Genomic DNA, 18,986 nt, shown 5'->3' with positions numbered 1-18,986 from the left:
TTCTTAGATTTAAGAAAAATCGATAAGTTTCATAGGCAACTATCGATGGCTATTGACAGCTCCTGTCAATCGCTAAGCTACACTATGACCGCAACTTAGCCAGGAAGTAGCGATTAGAAGTCGGTGTCCCTGGTCTTAGCGCAGACATACAGAGCTTTGCTTTATCGTTTTCGTCAGATTAATGGGGTTTTCTTCCCATTTCTTTAGAATGTCATGCTCGATACACAGACTGATTTCACATGTCACCTCAAGCCATCCGGCTGTATTAGAAACGGGAAAAAGCATGACAGCGAGTCGTTAACTTGGCCCGGCCAACGCTTCGCTTCTCGCCTGCGTAATCCTAATGAACGTCCTGTCCCACGGATGTTGCTTTTGCTGTTGTTGTTGTTGTTGTAGCTGCTGTTGCCGTATATCCGTACGGCATAATTGCTGCACACTTTTTCGCCGGCTTACGGCCGAAGGCTGTGACGGCCTAAGGCGAACGACTCTCTCAGCCCTGGGCGCCCTTTGGCTTGCCAGTTCAGCGTCTTTTACGCGTCGCTGGCATCGAACAGGGGAGACGATTCCAATCCGATGCCTCAACTGATTGTGTGTGTGGCACGCGATGGTTCGTTTGGCGTCGCTTTAATTGAATAAATAACTAAATATTGAATGAGTCAGGGAGCGCGCTTTAAAGCCCGGAGAGCAAGCTGATTGAATCTAAGTTAATGGTTTATTTATGTGCCATATTGCTGCTAAAAAAAAAAGACGAAGAAAAATGAGAGCACTCTCTATATTGTCTGCTGTTGGTAATTTAGATGGGGCTCGTTTGGCTTCAGGCTTTAATCAGCAAACACATAAATTGAGCGGGAATCGGAATGCCAAATAGTCTTGTGCCGACTGCTCAATGCGAAATTAAACATAATTTTGAGGCGCATTTAAGCGAGCGACTAAAGATGATAAATGATTCACAACTGACTATGGCAACAATGCCAAAGACTGAGAAAAAAGCCAATAACGCCAGAGACCCATTGCCACAGAGTGCTAAAGACCCACAGCAGCAGCAACAACAGCAACAACAACAACAATATTGAGACAGCAATCAGCAGACGCGTGGGTGGCCCTGGCGCCCCAGATAATGCGTATGCTATACGGCGTGTCATTCAGTCAGCCATTCAGTCAGTCAGTCAGTCAGTGAGTCAGTGAGTCAGTGAGTGAGTGAAACAAATTGAGCTACAGGCAGGACTCAGGCAATACAGAATCAGCTCGTCAGTCACTCAGGAAGAGTGCGTTTACTGAAGGAAGACGCTTGTAAAACTAACGATAAGCGTCATGTAATTTGTGATACGAAACGTTTACGGCCCTAGGTGATTGGGTGTGTGTGTCTGTGTGTCTGTGTGTGTGTGTGTGTGAGCAAACTCACATTATGAGGCAGCAAATTGATTTATTGTAGTTTTATATATACAGACACACTCACGCACACATCTACTACATATATGTATATACATATATGCAAAAAGGTGCCTTCCGACCCAAAATAGGCCCGGGGCAGTGACCTATTTGGTCAGCAAACTTGAAAAACGTTCGAACAAATGCGAGCAGACATCGCATCATTTATTAAACTGTGTATGCAGTGTATGCATACTTACGCACAGCACTGTTGTTGTTTGCCATGCTAACGGCTTATCGTATTAGTTAGCATACTTCAACAAAATTACCTCAATATCAATGCACTGGCTGCTCTCCATCATTAATCGATTTATTATGCAAAATTTTAAACAATTTAGCCTGCATTATTCATGGATTTCAACTTGTGTCGTCTCGTCGAGTCCCGTCACTCATTAGATGCAATTATTGTTTGGGCAAATTCAAATTGTTTTCGGATCGGGCCGGGTCGAGCTGTGCCGGGCTGGGCCGCACCGGATTGGGCTGGTAATTATTTGCGGTTTGTCATTGGCCAGTCGCCTGGCTCGCTTCACAGTTGGCGACATGCGGTGCATTCGCATTTGCATTGCCTGTGGCCGCTCGAAAGGCCTTCGAACTGATTTTCAATTATCCAATCAATTCAATTTGCTAATCAGCAATTATACAAACCGATAATGTTTGATATCCCAGTGATAGATGACAGCAGTTTGTAGCTAGAAAATTGACTGCAACAGCGAAGACCCAATACCAAAGCGAGCAGAGAGAAGATCCAGCAACAAGTAGAACTGCAGCAACATTTTATTATTGATTTTTGGGATTTGCATTAATATTTCAAGTGTAGTCTAAAGTGCACTTTGAGCTATTAATACTTTTCGTCAGAGTTTCCTACTTAAGTTTTATTTTCACAAAATATTGCTCATCTATGGATCTACTTGGGTATTTAATCCTTAAGTGAACAAACTACTCAAAAGTAACTTTTGGCAGGTAAGTTTGCCTGAATCCATAGAGTAACTCAGGCACACATAAACTCGCACACATATACACTCACACACACCCACGCCTATACACATATAGCGGTTGTTAATGGCTTCTCTGTGCCTCTTATACTTCTTAACTGTAATGTTTATTGGTCGATCTTATTGATATGGTCATGGCATGCATTAATGTAGTAACCAAATGCATTATCTTCCTAAAAGTTCCTTGGGGAAAAATTGATTAAGGTATACAAAAAGTGGATGGGATAAGTTATACACTAAGTGGAATGCATTGTCTTTGCCTTTGGGTTTGATTAGCATTCAGAGATATAATTTTGTAATTGATCAGCGCATAATATAGGTAGAGTTACCAAACAATGTTTCGGGTTTAAGTCGACTCAGTCTCTGAATCCAGTAAAAAAGACAAAATGAAAGAATGAATGAATGATTGAATGATAGAATGATTGAATGAATGCATGAATAAATGATTGAATGATAGAATGATTGAATGAATGCATGAATAAATGATTGAATGAATGAATGAGTGAATGAATTGAATGAATGAGTGAATGAATTGAATGAATGAATAAGTGATTGAATGAATGAATAAAAGAACGAGTGAATGAATGAATGAATGAATTCATGAGTGAATGAATGAATTAGTGAGTGAATGAATGAGTGAGTGAATGAACGAGTGAAGAAATGAATGAATGAATGAGTGAAGAAATGAATAAGTGAATGACTGAATGAATGAATGAATGAGTGAATTAATGAATGTATGAATGAATGAATGAGTGAATGAATGAATGTATGACTGAATGACTGAATATGTGGATGTATGAATGAATGATAGAATGGATGTGTTCGAGACATACAATGCAGCTAGATTAAACATTTACACTGGCCTGCATAAATATCACTTATTCACAAATTGGGCATCCATAGTCAACTAAGAATGCAGCAACTGCAATAACATTAAGTAAATCAGATTTGTGTTGTGGAGATCAATTTGCAGCTGTTAATATGAATATTTCAATTGTAGCTAGGCTCAGCTTGGAGCTGATGGAAATTTAGGTTCACTAGATGGAAATTTGTTGGTTGGCTGCCAAATGGTTGGGGCTTTTGTTGCAGCTCTAACTGGATGTCAGATGCACTTTGATCCTTTTTGCTAGGCCCGCATCCGGCAAATGTGAAAATGTGTTCCTCCTTCAGTGTGTGTGTGACAGTGTGTGCATGTGTGTGTATGTATGTGTGCATGTATGTGTGTATTTATGCATTTGTAGGGCACAGGCTGCAACGTTGGCTGGACACTGATGGAGAACGATGCTGGTTCTGGCTCTGGGTTTGTGGCTGTGTGTGTCTGTATGTGTCTGCGTGTGTGTGTGTGTGCGTCCCATTGGGACATATTTTATATTTAATGCAAGACATTTGTCATGCGGTTGGCGCATTTATTCAAAGTATTTGCTGCAATTTTAATGCCAAAATGAGAGCGCAATTTCAAATACCAAAAAATGCACACGAACCGCACCGACTCGGACCGGGCTGGAATGGGTGGGACGGATGGAACGAGTCGGCCCAGCGCCTGGGCCACACTATTTAAAAATGAATTTATGCGAACATCTGTATGCGAATGCGTATATATATATAAGTGTATTTATATAGCTATATACGTATACATATGCCTTTGATGCAAAGGACAATATGCTGTCATTTGCATGTATATATAAATGTCTGCATATATATACATGTATACACATATGTATATGTATATGTATGTATATGCTGTTGACTTAAGATCATTTTAATTAAATTCTAACTGGCGACTTATTTATTTTGCGTGTTTTTTTGAATTTCTCTTTACAGAACCACTTGGAAGATGCCAAATTGAATCAATTTTGAAATATATCAAACATATATGCGGGGCAGGCAATAACCAAATGAAACTTTACAAAGCTAACGCTACCCCAAAGGGCATCAATAAATAAGTGTGCATATACTTGGAATATATATATATTATACAGATATATATATATATATTTGCTACTCTTTTTCTGTAGATGCTTGCATAGCGCAGTCAGCATAAGAAAGGATAGAAAACACAAGCAATCAAATTCTATTTCCAAATTGAATTTTAAATGCACTCACACACTCGCATTGCCATTGAGTGGGCAGCGGATGGCAAGGAGTAGGAGGGAGGCCAGCTGAAGGGACATAACGACAATATTTGCCATCAAAATCGAAATTGAAGCACTGACAAGGCTAGCTAGCTGGTCTACTTGTTAGCCAGACAAAGTAATCAAAAGCTTGCCAAGCAGCAGAAATAGAAACAGCAATAGCAGGAGCCGCAGGAGCCGCAGGAGCAGCGGGAGCAACAGTAGCAGCATTGCGGTCCGGTAAACAAGCACCGGAAGTCTACGAACAAAAAAGTACGGAAACGCAGCTTGCGATAGTCAACATCAAACAAGCGGCAAGCCGGATAAAGGGGCAAACGAGCCGAACAGTCGAAAGAGGCGTGGCTCATACATAATACATGCCACACGGACACATATAAAACAATTGTGTAACAATCATAGCAACAATCAATCAAGAGTCCGATTGCCACATAGATTTCTTTTGGCGTTGACAAGCTAAATAGTCAAGGTCAACGGCCAAAACCGACCGTACGACCGAACGACCGTACGACCGTACGTCAGTACGAACGACCAACCGGAGATGCCACAAATGTGGCCACCAACCAGCCGTAGCCGTGTCGTAGACAGAGACTGAGACTGAGGACCGAGACTGAGACCGAGGCTTAGACTCTCAAGAAACACAAACTCAAACATACATACACACACACTCACACACACACACACTTACAGACAGAGGCAGTCAGCCAGACGTAGAGACATAGCGACAAGGCTTGCCCGCCCTCGATTTCCGGCCAAATATAGCCCCGCAATTGCAGGAACCCTTGCGCCTTGCGCCTGCGCCTCCTCCTCCCGCCAGTCCGCCGCTAACAGTCGGCGTACAAAAGAACATTTTTGATAAATGGCAGTTGGAGTAAAAAAATTTGCGGCAAGCCAAAAGTAAAAGTTTACGCCAGCTTGCAAAATTGAAAGGCAAAGAAAGGTGGCACAGATAAGGGCCACAAGCAACAACAACAACAACAACAACAACAACAACAACAGCAATAAAACAATAATAACAACAACAACGACAACAACAAAAAGAACAAACAGCAACAACAATAACAACAACAACAATAACAACAGCCGTCCCATCACGAACAGAAGTGGCATTAGCAAGCGTCAGCCTCCACTTTGATAACAACAGGCGACCAAAGAGTATAAAAAACGAAAGCGAAAGGCAACAAACAAAAAAATAAAATAAATAAAAAAAAAAGAAAGAAGCAAGCAGCAAAAAAGTAAATAAATAAAAAATAAAATAAAATCGAAAGAAAATAAAAAAACAATTGCCGTAGAAAATTGTTTTCCCTGCCGTACATCAGCCCGCTCCGGCAACGGCAACGGCAACAGCAACGCCTTCGTCTCCATTTCCGCCTCCGGCAGCAAGTCGGCATACGGGTCTCGGGACAGCCGGTGTTGCTGGTTATTGATTCAGTTGACCGCCTGATCGATGCGCCATATGTCTGGCTAAAAGACGTCTGCCACAGCCACAGCCACATAGCCAGAGCCAGTTGGGCGCATGCCACAGGTTGCGACAGTTGCCCCGACTCGTATTGGAGTCCGCCTCACGGTTGAGTGATTGTGACTTTGTAGTGTGCCGCAGACACTGCTCGATACCGACAGATGACTTGCCAATCGATCGGGCTATTTAAGTAAATGAATGCTACCCCCGATTGCCATCTAACTGCAGACAGAGCTAGCGACCGAGGCTCCAGCCAGATTCCCAAATCAATACACTCAGCTAACCGGATGCGTCCCACTGCGCCCACAGCGAGAATGAGTCGTGCCACACGAAGCGTCCGCCTCCTGGCCAGCGCCTGTGTTCTGGGACTCCTAATCTTGTTGCCAGGTAAGTGGTCACAGATGATAACACTATATGATTATATTTCATGATTCGGAAGTGTTTATTGCGTTTGAGAGCAGATACTTTAAATTGAATTATTATTATTATTTTTTAATATTTAAAACATATTTTATAATAATTAAATACATGCTAAGATATCAACCAAAAATGGTTCCACAGTTGAATTTAAGCACAGGTTTCAAACGTATATAATTTGGGGAATTCTTATACTTTTTCATGCAAAATGGAATACCGTATAGAATATTTCTGATATATGTATGTGACAGAGTTTTTTTTGCTCTGTAACTCTTCTTGAACTAGTGAAATTTTTAGAGAAGAACAAGTCAGAGCGCGGTATCCGGTGCTCAACCAAGAAATAACTGTATTTTTTGAAAAGCTCGTCTCGGATGAACAGTTCAAATCATTCTGGCTCAAATTTCTATTACCGTAAATACTTGGATAGGCATGCAAAACCCAAATTTTACTAATTCTCTGTATTGATCATTGAAGCCCACGCAGTAAAATCGAAATCTTTAGTATTTGTGGATTGTTGATATGCTTAAAAAAAAACAAACGGATCGATATTATCGATAAGTGAGGTTATGAAACTAGCTATCGATAAAATGAGAAATTCAATAGAATTCGGTTATAAAGATTCCGCTCATAGCGTTTGTACGCTTATAGAGATGGAAATTCTGTTCCCCAGATAAACAAACTTCTACGGTTATAACGCCTTCCGGGTATAACGACGGTCCCTTGAATATCGCTATAACCGAATTCTACTGTACTTAAAAATTTCAAGACTGTTGCTCAGATACTTATTTCGAGGGGACAATGCGATAAAAGGACGTACATGACTAGATCCACTCAGTTCATCATCCTGCTCAAGCAGGAATATACTTAGGTGTGCTGCTACTCCTGCTTCTCATTGCTTTCGCATTTAATAGGAGGCTAGATCGACTCAACGCAGCATCTCGATCAAGCAGGAATATACCTTATGTGTGCTGCCACGCCTCCGGCTGCCTGCTGCAGATATTTTCCACTAAACTGTCATAGCTCAAATTTTAGTCTAACTTATTTAGCAACTACGAATAGAGCTCGAAAATTGGCATTTGGCAAGGCAGTTCAGGTAAAATATTTATTTGTGTTTTTGATGAACTTAATTGCTTAGTCCAATGGCAGTGGCAAATGCCAAATAATTGCATTTGGCAGTGCCGACTTATTAATTTTAATTAGCTGGCAAAAAGGCAATTATGCTTTTCAATTAACCAGCGAGTGAAATTGCAATAAATTCTATTAGCTCTTAATGGAAATACATAAATACATACGTACATGAGTATATATACATATGCATATATGTATATGTGTATATTATATATGTATATATACATTTAGCAGACTTGAGAGTTTTTCCTGATTGCTCTTTTTTGCTGTTGTTGTTGTTGTTGTGATAGCTGAATGCTGGCCCCCAGCTGGCTATTTTGGCTTGAAGCACAATGCGGCATGGCCTTAACAAATGTTTATTACGCATACACCGCGTGGCAACAAATTAAACATGACTCGCTTTGTGTTAATGCCTGGGGCGACTCGGTGCGCTGCTGCTGCTGCGGCTCCTGCTGCTGCTGCGACTCCTGCTGCTGCCACTCTCTGTCTATCTGTCCGTCTGTCTATCTGTCCAGCGCTGTTGCTGTAGCTGATGGCTGATGGGAACGTAAACGTGAATGTGAGTCTGCTGATTCTGACGACTGGCAATTTGTTTATTTGATTGCATTTTCTGCACTCACTCGGGCCAAGGGACAAGGGCAAAGGCACAAAGGTGGTTGGGTGGCTGGGTGGCTGTGTGGCTCGTGGGTGGTTGGGGTGGTTTGGTGCCGTCTGTTTGCCTGACTCTGCGCACAAATCAAAGTCAACTGCGGTAAGTGGAACGACAAATAAAGTGCAGCCGTTTTATGGTAGCAACTGCCTGCAAGTAGCCCTGGCTGCCCCACTGCCCCACCGCCCCACCGTCTCAGTGCCTGCTCCACGGCCCCACGCACACAATTGAGCATCGCTCAATGCTGACTGGCAAGCAAATTTTTTCGGCTGCTTTATGTTTAGATGCAAACGAACGGCAATTAGATTGATGAACATCGAACATCGAGCATCGAGGCTGAGCGACGCTGATTGCGGTGTCAGCAGAAATGCGAAACGCTCTCTCCGTCCAGCATAATGATGAGATTGATGGGCTACTAGTGTCTGGCAATAGATAGCATATACTTTGGCCAAGTTGCCTCATAAATTTATGATGCTCCAGCGCCGGAGGACAGCAGCTGCTACAGATAAATGATATGATGGCCGTAAGCAAGTACAAGTACAAGTAGTTTGCTAGCTTAATCCGGTTATTGTTATTGCCGCTCAGCCCTCCTCCTGGCCATCCTTCTGGCCATCGTCCTGGTCCATTTGCATAAGCTGCAACTCATACTTCATGCCACAGCGTTGATGCCCAAATGCCGCATTCTGCAGCAGAATTTGAACGTGGCTTCGGATTGCTCTTAGTTATGCATAAAACAAGTTTTGTGGCACGTTTCAATTCATTTTGCCTGAATGCTTTTGGGCAACTCAGCAGCTGCCCCTCCCCCTCCCCATCCCCATTCCCATTCCCATTCCTATTTCACTTGCCCCTCTTCCCTCTCAACCGCATCAAAAATCCTCCGAATTTTTTGGCTTGAGCCTGCTTGGAAATAATTCCTGTTTGCTTCAAGTATTTTTTTTTTCTCTCTCTCCTCTTTTTTGCATATTTTCCCTGTGTTTTCTTTCAGTTTTATGAATTTGTGCCACGCCCACGCCACCGTCGCCCACATGCAGGCCCGCATACACGTGTATGTTATTATATGAATTCCGAGCGGTGTTTTCTTTCTTTATTTTGTGTTTTTCTTTTGTCAACCCGGTTTTATCTACACCCTTGCACAAGAGAATTTTTTGGTTGCTCTCCCGCACCCGCTGCCCCCGCTCACTCACTCACTCACACATTCCCCACAGACTGACACACATAGCCACAGCCCGAACTACCTCCACATTCGCATTTAAAGTCGCATTCACATTCGGATTCTGGCGCCAGGTGCCAAACGCTGACCGCCTTCAATATGCATGCTAATTTCGGGCAGCCACTGACGTGGCCCAAAGTCCTGAACCCTGATCCGGTCTCCAGTTGCCACTCACCAGTCACCACTCGCCACTCGCCAGTCAGCAGTCTCCCATACCCCATACCCCTCACCCTTTACTCTTTCCTTTGTCCCCGTTCAGCGGTTGCCTCAATTTGATTTTAGGCATAAATATTCATGAATTGGTGTCTATGCGATTGCGATACGTTCGTGTGCGCCGTAACTGGAATATTTGCTGGCCAGCTCGCTGATAAAACAATGCAACAAATTCCCGCAATAACAAATTTCCATCGCAGCTCTAAGCCGCACCACATGCAGTGTTTGTCCATCGAACCGCCGGAACAGCGGACTCGACTGCACTTGGCTGGGTCATTCACCATGCTCGACTAGGGAATGCTCGCTCACAATGGAAGGCAATGCGTGGCAAAGCTATGTGAACTTTGCTGAATGTCCAGAGAGTCCTCTCTCTTAACAGTCGCTGAAATATGTCCTCTCCCTGCTTAACAGTCTCTGCAATACATTAGCTTTTCAATAACAGTTCACATAGTAATGTATACCAATACTTAACACACTGCATGCCTTCTTCAATGGCATGTTCATATTATATATAAAACTAATACAACCTTTTTCACACGGCCAGCGAGTATTACCCAATAATAATGCGAAACGAGTCTAGCCCAGCTTACAAGCCCTCAAAATTCAATTCAAATAATTGCATTTAGTCAACCAATAGCCATTTTATTTAGACAATTTCAATAACATTCGTCGTCGGGGTCGGTGCTCTGTGGGTATTCAAGTGCTTCAGTCAGCAGTTAGCGCTTGGCTTTGAGTGAGGCGCGCACATTTGATTCGAGCTCCTTGCGCACGCCCGGGGGCACCAGGAGCCTGGCCTTGGGTATTAGCAGCTTGCACATCTCCCTATAGGATGAGGGCTTCATGCCCAGCTCTTCCACGGCGTCGCGCGCCATAGCTCCCACCTCATCGTAAAAGCCGCAGTCTCGCAGACGCTTGGCCACCATTTGCTTTAGGTAATAGTTCGGATCCCTCTTCAAGCGGGTGGTTAGCGGCTCTTCCCTATGCACTGAATTCTTGCTGCTGCTGGATTCCATTATTTCGAAAAGTTAAAAAAAGAAATGAAATAAAAATAATAGTAAATTCTGAAAAAATTCGTATACAATCAATTCGAAGTGATTTCGAGAAGAGACTGAAGCAGACTGAGTTTAGTTTTGACTGAGTTCCTTTATTTTCAGGCGACTCTTTGACAGGAGTCGAAACTGAGCAAACAACGCAACAACGCTTTAATTGTCTTCATAATAAAAACAGAAAATTTTGTATTTGATTGCTCCAAAAGTTCTGCGCCTTCTATTTGGGCTTGGGTTCCATGAGGGAGCGCATGACTTCGTGCATATCGCGGAGTACGCGACTGGGCACCAGCATACGTGCCTTCGGCACTATCTCAGCGGCGATGTCCTCGTAGCTGACTTTGTTCACGCCGCGATCGTCGAGCAGGGCGCGTATCAAGTTGCGGATTTTTTTGCGCCAGCCGCACTCCTGGAGGCGCCGCTGGAGCTCCACCCTCAAGACTTTGGTGACTTCGCGAGTCAAATAGGGTCTCTCCATCTCCGAATCGGTGTAGGCGGAGAGCTCGCTGCTGTCATCCATGGTACCAGATCAGGCTTTATAATTCGGTCAACTGTTTAATGCAGGCTAACAACTCCGCTAGCAAATCAAAAGTAAATTTTTTTTTCTTAAATTCCCGTAGACAACTTGTCACTTCGCCGGTTTTCTCAAAAAGAAATTATGTCCACGTACATCGGGCTTGCCCTTATCGATATTCGACTAACCAGCTCTAGAGATGTTATGTTATATTACTCAAAAATCGACTGAAAGGCAAAAGCTTGCTTAGATTCTCCACGACCTCGACTTGACGTAGAGTCGTGTTAGCAATCGCCGAACGTCTCACTCTCGATGTGAGTTTTGGTCGGAGTTACTCAACACTGATTAGTTCCGACTACTGCATTTCTAGGCAACACTGTCTTTGAGTTTTCATATGTCTGTCGACTGTTTTCTTTTTTTTTTTTTCGTATGTTGATCTGTTTATCTATAGATAATACCTAAAGAATACTTTCCTTATCATACTTCCTTGTTATCGATAAGTATCGAATGACTTTATTGGCACAAGTTGATAACGATAGATGCAAATTTGTAAAATACGTCGATTCCTTTCTGGAATATTCTAAAGATGACATACATCTATATATACATATATGTATGTATGTATTCCGATATTAGTTAATACTAGGTGCGTAATAAGGTTTTTTCACTCGCTTATATTCCTAAAGTAGGCTCATTGAACTATACTTAGGGTATCTGCTAGTCATGCTGATCCCCGCCCCACCACTAAAGCCCACTTGTTCAGGCTGTGTGTGCGTGAGTGTGCCAAAATATTTGATTAAAAGCAATTAGCTCAATTGGTTATTGGCAACAAATGGCGCTAGTTGCGATAAATTGCATAAATTAGCACACATTATGTATACGCAATGTTGGCCGATTGCAGCTAGTGCAAATGACGCAGTGTTGCTGCTGCTGTTAATGTTGGGTACTCTGTGTGACAAGAGACAACAAGCGCTTTGGTTTTCGAATCAGGACATGAGCAAAGCAACATCAGCAGGCGGGATCTTGAATAGCAATAACAGTGCAAAGCCGTAAGCGTTGCGTGCGGCCACGCCCAGCCACTTAATGCCCGCCCAATTAATGCAGCTTAGCGGCTGTTGTTGCTGCTGCTTCTCATGCTGGTCCTGCTGTCAGCAGCAGCAGGAGCAGCAGCAGCAGCAGCAGGAGGAGCAAAAACGTTACTAACGCAACTTCATGGCGTGTTGCAATTAAGTATGACAAATTACTTGACAAGCGCCTCTGGATGCCGCAACAATGTTCAAGTTGCTCTCCATCGGCAACGCCTGGCTGCATCGCACTTCCTGTTGCTGTGGCAGCAGCAATGTTGCTGCCGTTGCTGTTGTTGCTGTTGTTGCTGTTGCTGCTGTTACTGCTGTTACTGTAGCTGCTGCTGCTTCTGCTGCTCCTGCTGCTCCTGCCATTGCTGTCAAAGTGCCTCGGGCGTTGATGCGTGTTTAGTTACTGACACTTGTCGGCCATGTGTCTGCCATGGCATCCATGCCTGCGCTTTATGCTCACGTTCTCTGATAATTTTCTAATGTAAGCCAATATCACGATTTAATTACAGCGCACTCGCTGCACCTGCCACACATTGCGTGGCAAATGAGTTGCGCCTGATGCGCATTTGATTAACTTCCTCTCTCGCTGCAGCAGCTAACAATGTTTGCTCTAATGTCAGCCGTTAGTTAGCCGATAATTAGCTGAAATTTCTGCGTTTCTTTGCTTGTTCGAATTAGGAAGCAGCCAGAGGGTGAAATTTCATCTCCACATGGCCTGAGTAAACTGTGGGTTACATTCTTGTCTTGAGGTCTTGGAATGTGTGTGATGGAAATATTTGCGTTTGACTAGCGTTAATGAAATTCAACATCAAACACGATAGCGCCCTACTTGAGTTAGTTAATCAAAGGCGAATCAGTGCTGATTAGTCGACTGGTTAGTCTGCTTCTTATAGAGGGAGACTAGAGTTAATGAAATTCAACATCAAATATATTAGCGCTATACACAGCTAATCAGAGCCGAGTCTGTCTTCAATAATCAACTGGTTACTCTACTTCTTATATAGTAAGACTCTCTCATCACTTGTTTGAGATCTGATATAACATCTCATTCTCTATCTATTTCTCTGACACAAACTCTAACTGTAACTATACCTTCAGTTTTCAAGGCAATCTTTATCTGAGTCTCAATCTCCAACTCAAATACATACTCTACAATAATCTCTATCTCAATCTGTATCTTAATTTCAGTCTCTGTCTTGTTCTCTACTCCTATCATAACATCTCTAACTCAATCTCTATTTTAATCTCAATCTCTACTGCTATCGTTATCTCTATATCTATTATTAACTCAATCTTTATCGCTATTCCAACCTCCGTTTCACCTCTATCGTAATTTCTATCTCCAACTCAGTGTAACTCACAACTCTCTCACTTTATTTCTCAATTGCTGCTTTGTATTACTTTTAATCGCAATTTCTAACTAATTCTTAATCTATTCCCCATTCTTATTCTCCATCATAGCTCATAACTCAATATCTATATCACTCTCACCCTCTAGCTCCATATTAAATTCAATCTTAATTAGAATCTCACTCTCAATCTCTAACTCAATATCTGAATCAATTTCAATCTCGCTAGCCCTCTCTATCTCAACTACAATATCCTTATCAATCTTAATCTCAATCTCAATCTCGATCTCTATATCAGTCTCAATCATAACCTCAACCTCAATCTCAGTCTCTACCAAAATATCTATCCTATCACTATCGTTGGCTCCTTTCGTTGGGCTCCTAAATGAAGCTAATGTAGAGCTCCTCTATAGATTATTCTACATACATATATAGACCGTATGCTATCCATTCTGAGGCATATCGAAAAACAATTTGATTTCATAGTGGATTCAAAATGAGATGTTTCTTGTATCTTTGTGCTTCCCTCAGTTTCATCGATAGCTTTTGTGCGAATGGCAGTGAGTAATCGATACTTTTTCAGCTTTACAACACTGCAAAGTGCTAGCAAATTGTAATTGATGGGGAACTGCTACGACTTTTGAGTGCATTGCAGACATCGAGTTGTTGTTGTTTGGCTGATATTTATTTCAAATTGGCAATTTAAGGACTTAGTTCAATTAACTAACAGCTAGGGAGTGCTGCTCGTGCATGCACTGCAGTAATAAGCAATTAGCGAGGTCTAATTAGCTAGCCAAATGTTCAATTATTCAGCTCAGCGCTGCCAAAAGCCACCGGGCATGGATACGGACGTGGACATGAATGGGCATGGGCACCGACATAGACATAGACATGGACATAGACATGGACATGAACATGGTCATGGAGATGGACATGGAATATGCTATGGAACTATTCCGGTCAGGTTCGGTGAAATATAAAAACCACTTTTGCCGCATTTCGCCCAGCGAATTGAGTTCAATGCTCAGTCGAGCCGAGAGCAATGAACCGAATGGCAGGCATCGCAGTTGGCACACACACACACACAGGGGGAGAAGGAGCGAAAAGAATGAGAATGAGAGAAAATGCCTGTATGCAGAGTGAGCTTTGGCTGAGCTGCTGCTAGTGTCGCCGTCGCAATGGACCGCTTCAATGTTTATGGGGAAGCCAAACGAATCTGCTGCTAACAAAACATGGCTAAGCAATGCGCCGCCCGCTGCCGCCTGTTTTCGGCAGCCACGCCTACATTTTGCCTATTGCAACGCGCTTGAATGGCCTGGGAGCGGCGAGCCGTTGCAGCTTGCCGTGGTAAATTTCAATTTGGCAAACGTGCGGCGCATTTTCCTTCAGCCTTATTTTTCTCTCATTCGCTTGTGTCTTTTCTTTCTTTCATTTTTATTTTTATTTTTTTTTTTTTTTTTTGGCTGAAACTTTGAGCAGAAGTCGGGGCTGGCGACTGCGTTATTCAATGCGTTAGCAGCTCGGCTGTTGCACGTGCACCAGCAGGAGGAGGAGCGGGGAGCGGGGAGCGGGGAGCGGGGAGCGGGAGCGCGGAGCAGCAGGATGAGCAGCAGCAGCATTCGTATCAGGGCGCGTTCCACGTTAGTGAATGCAATCATTTTGTTGTTTGTTTGCCGAGAAATGCAGCCGGACTTAGCTGACTTAGCAACGGGCCGCACTGCACTCGAGCCCAATGCGATGTCCTCGCAGCGGCATCATCAAATTTTGCAGTCAGGCGAATCTAGGCAGGCACTGGCTAAGTTTACATTTTACATTTGCCGTTTTGTTTTCTTGCTGCTCCCCCCTCCGCCCCCTTTCATACTCTGCTTTTTTTTTGCGCTCCCTTTTGAGGGATAGAGAGAATATTTGTCGGACGGCACGCGCGTGACACTAAAGCTTCCAACTAAGACCGCCTCTACAGCTGGTATCGATGCCGCTGCCGTTGCCGTTGTCGATGTCGATGTGGGCGCCCTTGCCCGGTGTTGCTCCACGGCCGAGGGGATATGTATTGCAGCATGCCTCTGGTAGCTATCAATGTCTGTAGACACACAGAGCGACAGAGGACACTGTGCAGAAATAAGTTTACTTAACAGAGCCGGTGCTTGCATATTGAAGCGCATTTGCTCTCAATGCTGCGCCATTACGAATAGTCCTGGTCTTATTAAAATCTTTTGATCCTTTGAGTGCAGTGGATCTGCTCGCCAGCTGTGTTTCAATACAAACGCCACTCGTCTCGTCCCCTCGGCACGCCACCCTGCTCTACAGCTGAGCATCTGTAGGGAGCAGATGTCTTAGAGAGCCATTGAATTGTGATAGGAATAGGTTGTCCTCCATCAAAAGTCTATGAATTTATTTCTCATATGTTAAAACTAATTGTAGTTAAAGATAAATTTAACTAAGCACTTGACCTATGTTTTGTTCCGTAGGTAGAAGATATATCAAAATAATTTATTATATATATTATAAATTATTTAAATGTGGCAAATAATAAAATAGAATTATATAGAATCATTTAAGCTATCGTAGCTATATATAGATCAATTAGAAAATGTTCTTTATATAGAAACTTTATTGAGTTGAGAGTTTTTTTATAATGAGTATAGTTAGTAAAGAATATTCTTATATACACTTTACAAATATCTTAGCCTTAATCACCTGAACATGACTCAAATGTAATTTGTTATATATATATAAAGTAGATCAACTATAGACTGTTGGCTCAACAATTGCTAATGTACTTGTCTGGAGCACTTGGGAAGGGGGCGGAAATGAGCTGAGATCGATGTTTTTGCACGCCTCTGGCAAGTGGCGTATGTAAATGCTTGTTGTTGTTGAAATGTTGTAGAGCCGCGCAGCGTTGTCTTCTTGGGCCATATTCGGCTGGCTGAGAATCATGTTAGGAATGCATGAATTTGCGCAGAGGCAATAAATTATGGTCCTGGCTGTTGCGGGCTGCGACAAAAGCATCCTTTATTATCCTGTCACACGCATGTCGACAATGTATGCGCACCAACATGTTAGCAGGCCTGCCGACACTGGGGGTGGCCACACAGACCGATCAACTCACTAACGCACAGCGACAGACGCCAGTACATGCATAACCATATAAGCATGCCCCATGGTGGCACCTCTACGAGTGGCACAGTGGCATCACATTCACGCCAAATCGAAATAGCGACTATAAATGCCGGCAGCTAAGTGCAACCGTCGAATGCAGACATGGACAGCAGCAGGAGGCGGCAGGAGGCAGCAGGAGGCAGGCAGCAGGCAGCGGGCGGCAGGCGGCAGGTCATGCCAACTCCTTTTCAGTCATCATTTTCTGTATTCTTGTTCAAGTGCACAGTGGTGCCAGAGTGCAAAAAAATGTGGTGGCATTAATATAAAATTAACTGATTTAGTAAATTGAGCTAATAAAATTCAGGCGTGAAATTAAAGAACAGAGAGGGAAATTTGCAAAGGGATGAATGCTTATAGTATTACAAATTAATATTACTATAATTAATATTTACTATATGAATTATATTAAGCTAAGATTATAGCTATCAAATCTCGCTCTTTCATAAATTTCAACTTTAATCTATATTATAAATATTTACCAGACACTTTGCCATGTATAGTGTATTCATAATTTTATCTTCAATGTATACTCTAAATTTTTGCCATACACGTTGTCAGTCACTTTATAATGTTTAGTATTATAGATGATTGAAGGGAATATCTTAGAATAATATTAATATATACTACATTAATTATTATAAAATATGTTTTTCGCTATCAAATCTCGATAATTCATAAATAAATCTTAAATCTATATTATACATATCACCATTATATATAAATATATCTAAATTTAAAAATTAAATTTAAAAATTAAAAAATTTTTTTAGTTACTTTTCTATATTTTATTATACCAGAAAAACCAATCTCGTTCGTTCATAAATTTCATCTTAAATCTATATACTAAATATTTACCAGGCATTTTGCCATGTCTAGTTTATTTATAGATATATCTAAAATTGATATTCTAAATTTTTAGCAGTCACTTTGTCAGTCACTTTATAATGATGCTATAGCTAAATAATGGAGTAAATATTCGCCTTAATTTCTTACAATAATCGTTAAATATGCAATAATTTAAACTTGTATTACAATAGCTCTCAATAGATGTCGCTCACCATTGTTATGCTGGAGTAATTTCAATCAATCAATCAAAGTGGATGCATGCTGTATATGCAGTCGTGGCCTTTATTGTCAGAGTTTTTAATTTATGCGCATAATTAAGTGGCTTGGCACCACTGTGCGGCCCCGGATTGGCTGCGGTTTAGTTTCGCGTGTATTTGATTGCCCCTTTTGCCTTGTGCCGCGGCAAAGATTGTGCTAATAAATCAAAGTGTTTTGTTATTGTAGCCACTTGGAGTGTGGTGCACAAAGAGGCGCAGCCACCAAATGCTCCCGCATTGCCCGGCGCGGCCAGCCCCCCGCTCCGGCCATCCGGCCATCCGGCCCATCCCCGCCGTCTCGGACTCGGCCCGCATTTTGTCACATGCCGCAAAGTGGAACATTATATGTATGAGAGTGCAGCTGCAGCTGCAGCTGCAGCTCGGATAGATGCTGCCAAAGCCGTTTGATGCACGTGAGATACTTGCCAAGTGCAGTGAATGCGAATTGAAATCAAGTCCAATTGAGTTGCACTGCTTCTGAGGCCGTGGCAGTTGCATTTACTGTTCATGCTCATGTTGATGTTGATGTCAATGTTGTTGTTGTTGTTGTTGTTGTTGCTGGTTTGGGTTTTGATTTTGATTTTGCTGCATGCACTCGCATGCCTTTGACAGGCTTTGGCTTTGGCTTTGGCTTTAGCTGTTGCTTTGGCCCGGCTCAAGACTGATTAAGCTGAAGATCCGACGTTCGCCCAGAATTAATCAAAATTCATTCGGGTATGCCAAAGGCAGGCAACGTACATAATTAATTTTGTAAAACTTCGGCTAGCAAACTTATCTCATGCAATATTTCATTTCCTGCCAGTTTGTGATCAGATTCTTAAAATCTCTTCGAGCAGCAGCAGCAGCAACATTATTCACATTGATTTTTGCATAGTTTTGCGACTTTCAGCGGAAACGGCGCCCGACGCCCTGCGCCGCCATGTGGGAAGCCCCGTTCGCCAAGTTGGGCAACGGGAATTTGTCAAAGTCAAAGTTACTTCCACGTCTATCGATTTTGAGCTTGAGTTAAATTGAAAGGAAAACACAGGATGTGCTTGCGGATGAGCTCAGCGCCGGGCCGCTTCCAACTACCAACTGCCAGCTTCCAGCAACCAGCTTCCAGCAACCAGCTACCAGC

The 18,986-nt window shown here is 42.7% G+C and overlaps 2 protein-coding genes across 10 annotated transcripts in view; one reads left to right on the top strand and one right to left on the bottom strand.

The window, feature by feature from the left end:
- The window catches only part of nAChRalpha7 (nicotinic Acetylcholine Receptor alpha7), a 173,635-nt gene that overhangs the window by 19,117 nt on the left and 135,532 nt on the right, over positions 1–18,986 (top strand). For 2 of the 9 annotated variants that reach the window (XM_089474685.1, XM_089474684.1), the window contains one exon: positions 4,242–6,395. In XM_089474685.1, coding sequence (XP_089330811.1) covers positions 6,203–6,395 — 193 coding nt within the window. In that variant the 5' untranslated portion in view covers positions 4,242–6,202. The remainder of the gene's footprint in view (positions 1–4,241; positions 6,396–18,986) is intronic. The other 7 variants (XM_089474686.1, XM_089474687.1, XM_018016847.2 and 4 more) reach the window with 7 other exon arrangements.
- On the bottom strand, positions 10,247–11,458 carry LOC108620002 (enhancer of yellow 2b transcription factor-like). Its single transcript, XM_018016850.2, has one exon. It carries the CDS (start codon positions 11,189–11,191, stop codon positions 10,892–10,894), a length of 300 nt encoding a protein of 99 aa, XP_017872339.1. The 5' UTR covers positions 11,192–11,458; the 3' UTR covers positions 10,247–10,891.

This window comes from Drosophila arizonae, chromosome X (genome assembly GCF_054131065.1).
Source record: "Drosophila arizonae isolate 15081-1271.41 chromosome X, UAZ_ARI_1.0, whole genome shotgun sequence".
Taxonomy (NCBI): domain Eukaryota; kingdom Metazoa; phylum Arthropoda; class Insecta; order Diptera; family Drosophilidae; genus Drosophila; species Drosophila arizonae.
The sequence above is the reverse complement of the archived record's forward strand: the minus strand, read 5'-3'. Positions and strand labels throughout refer to the sequence as shown.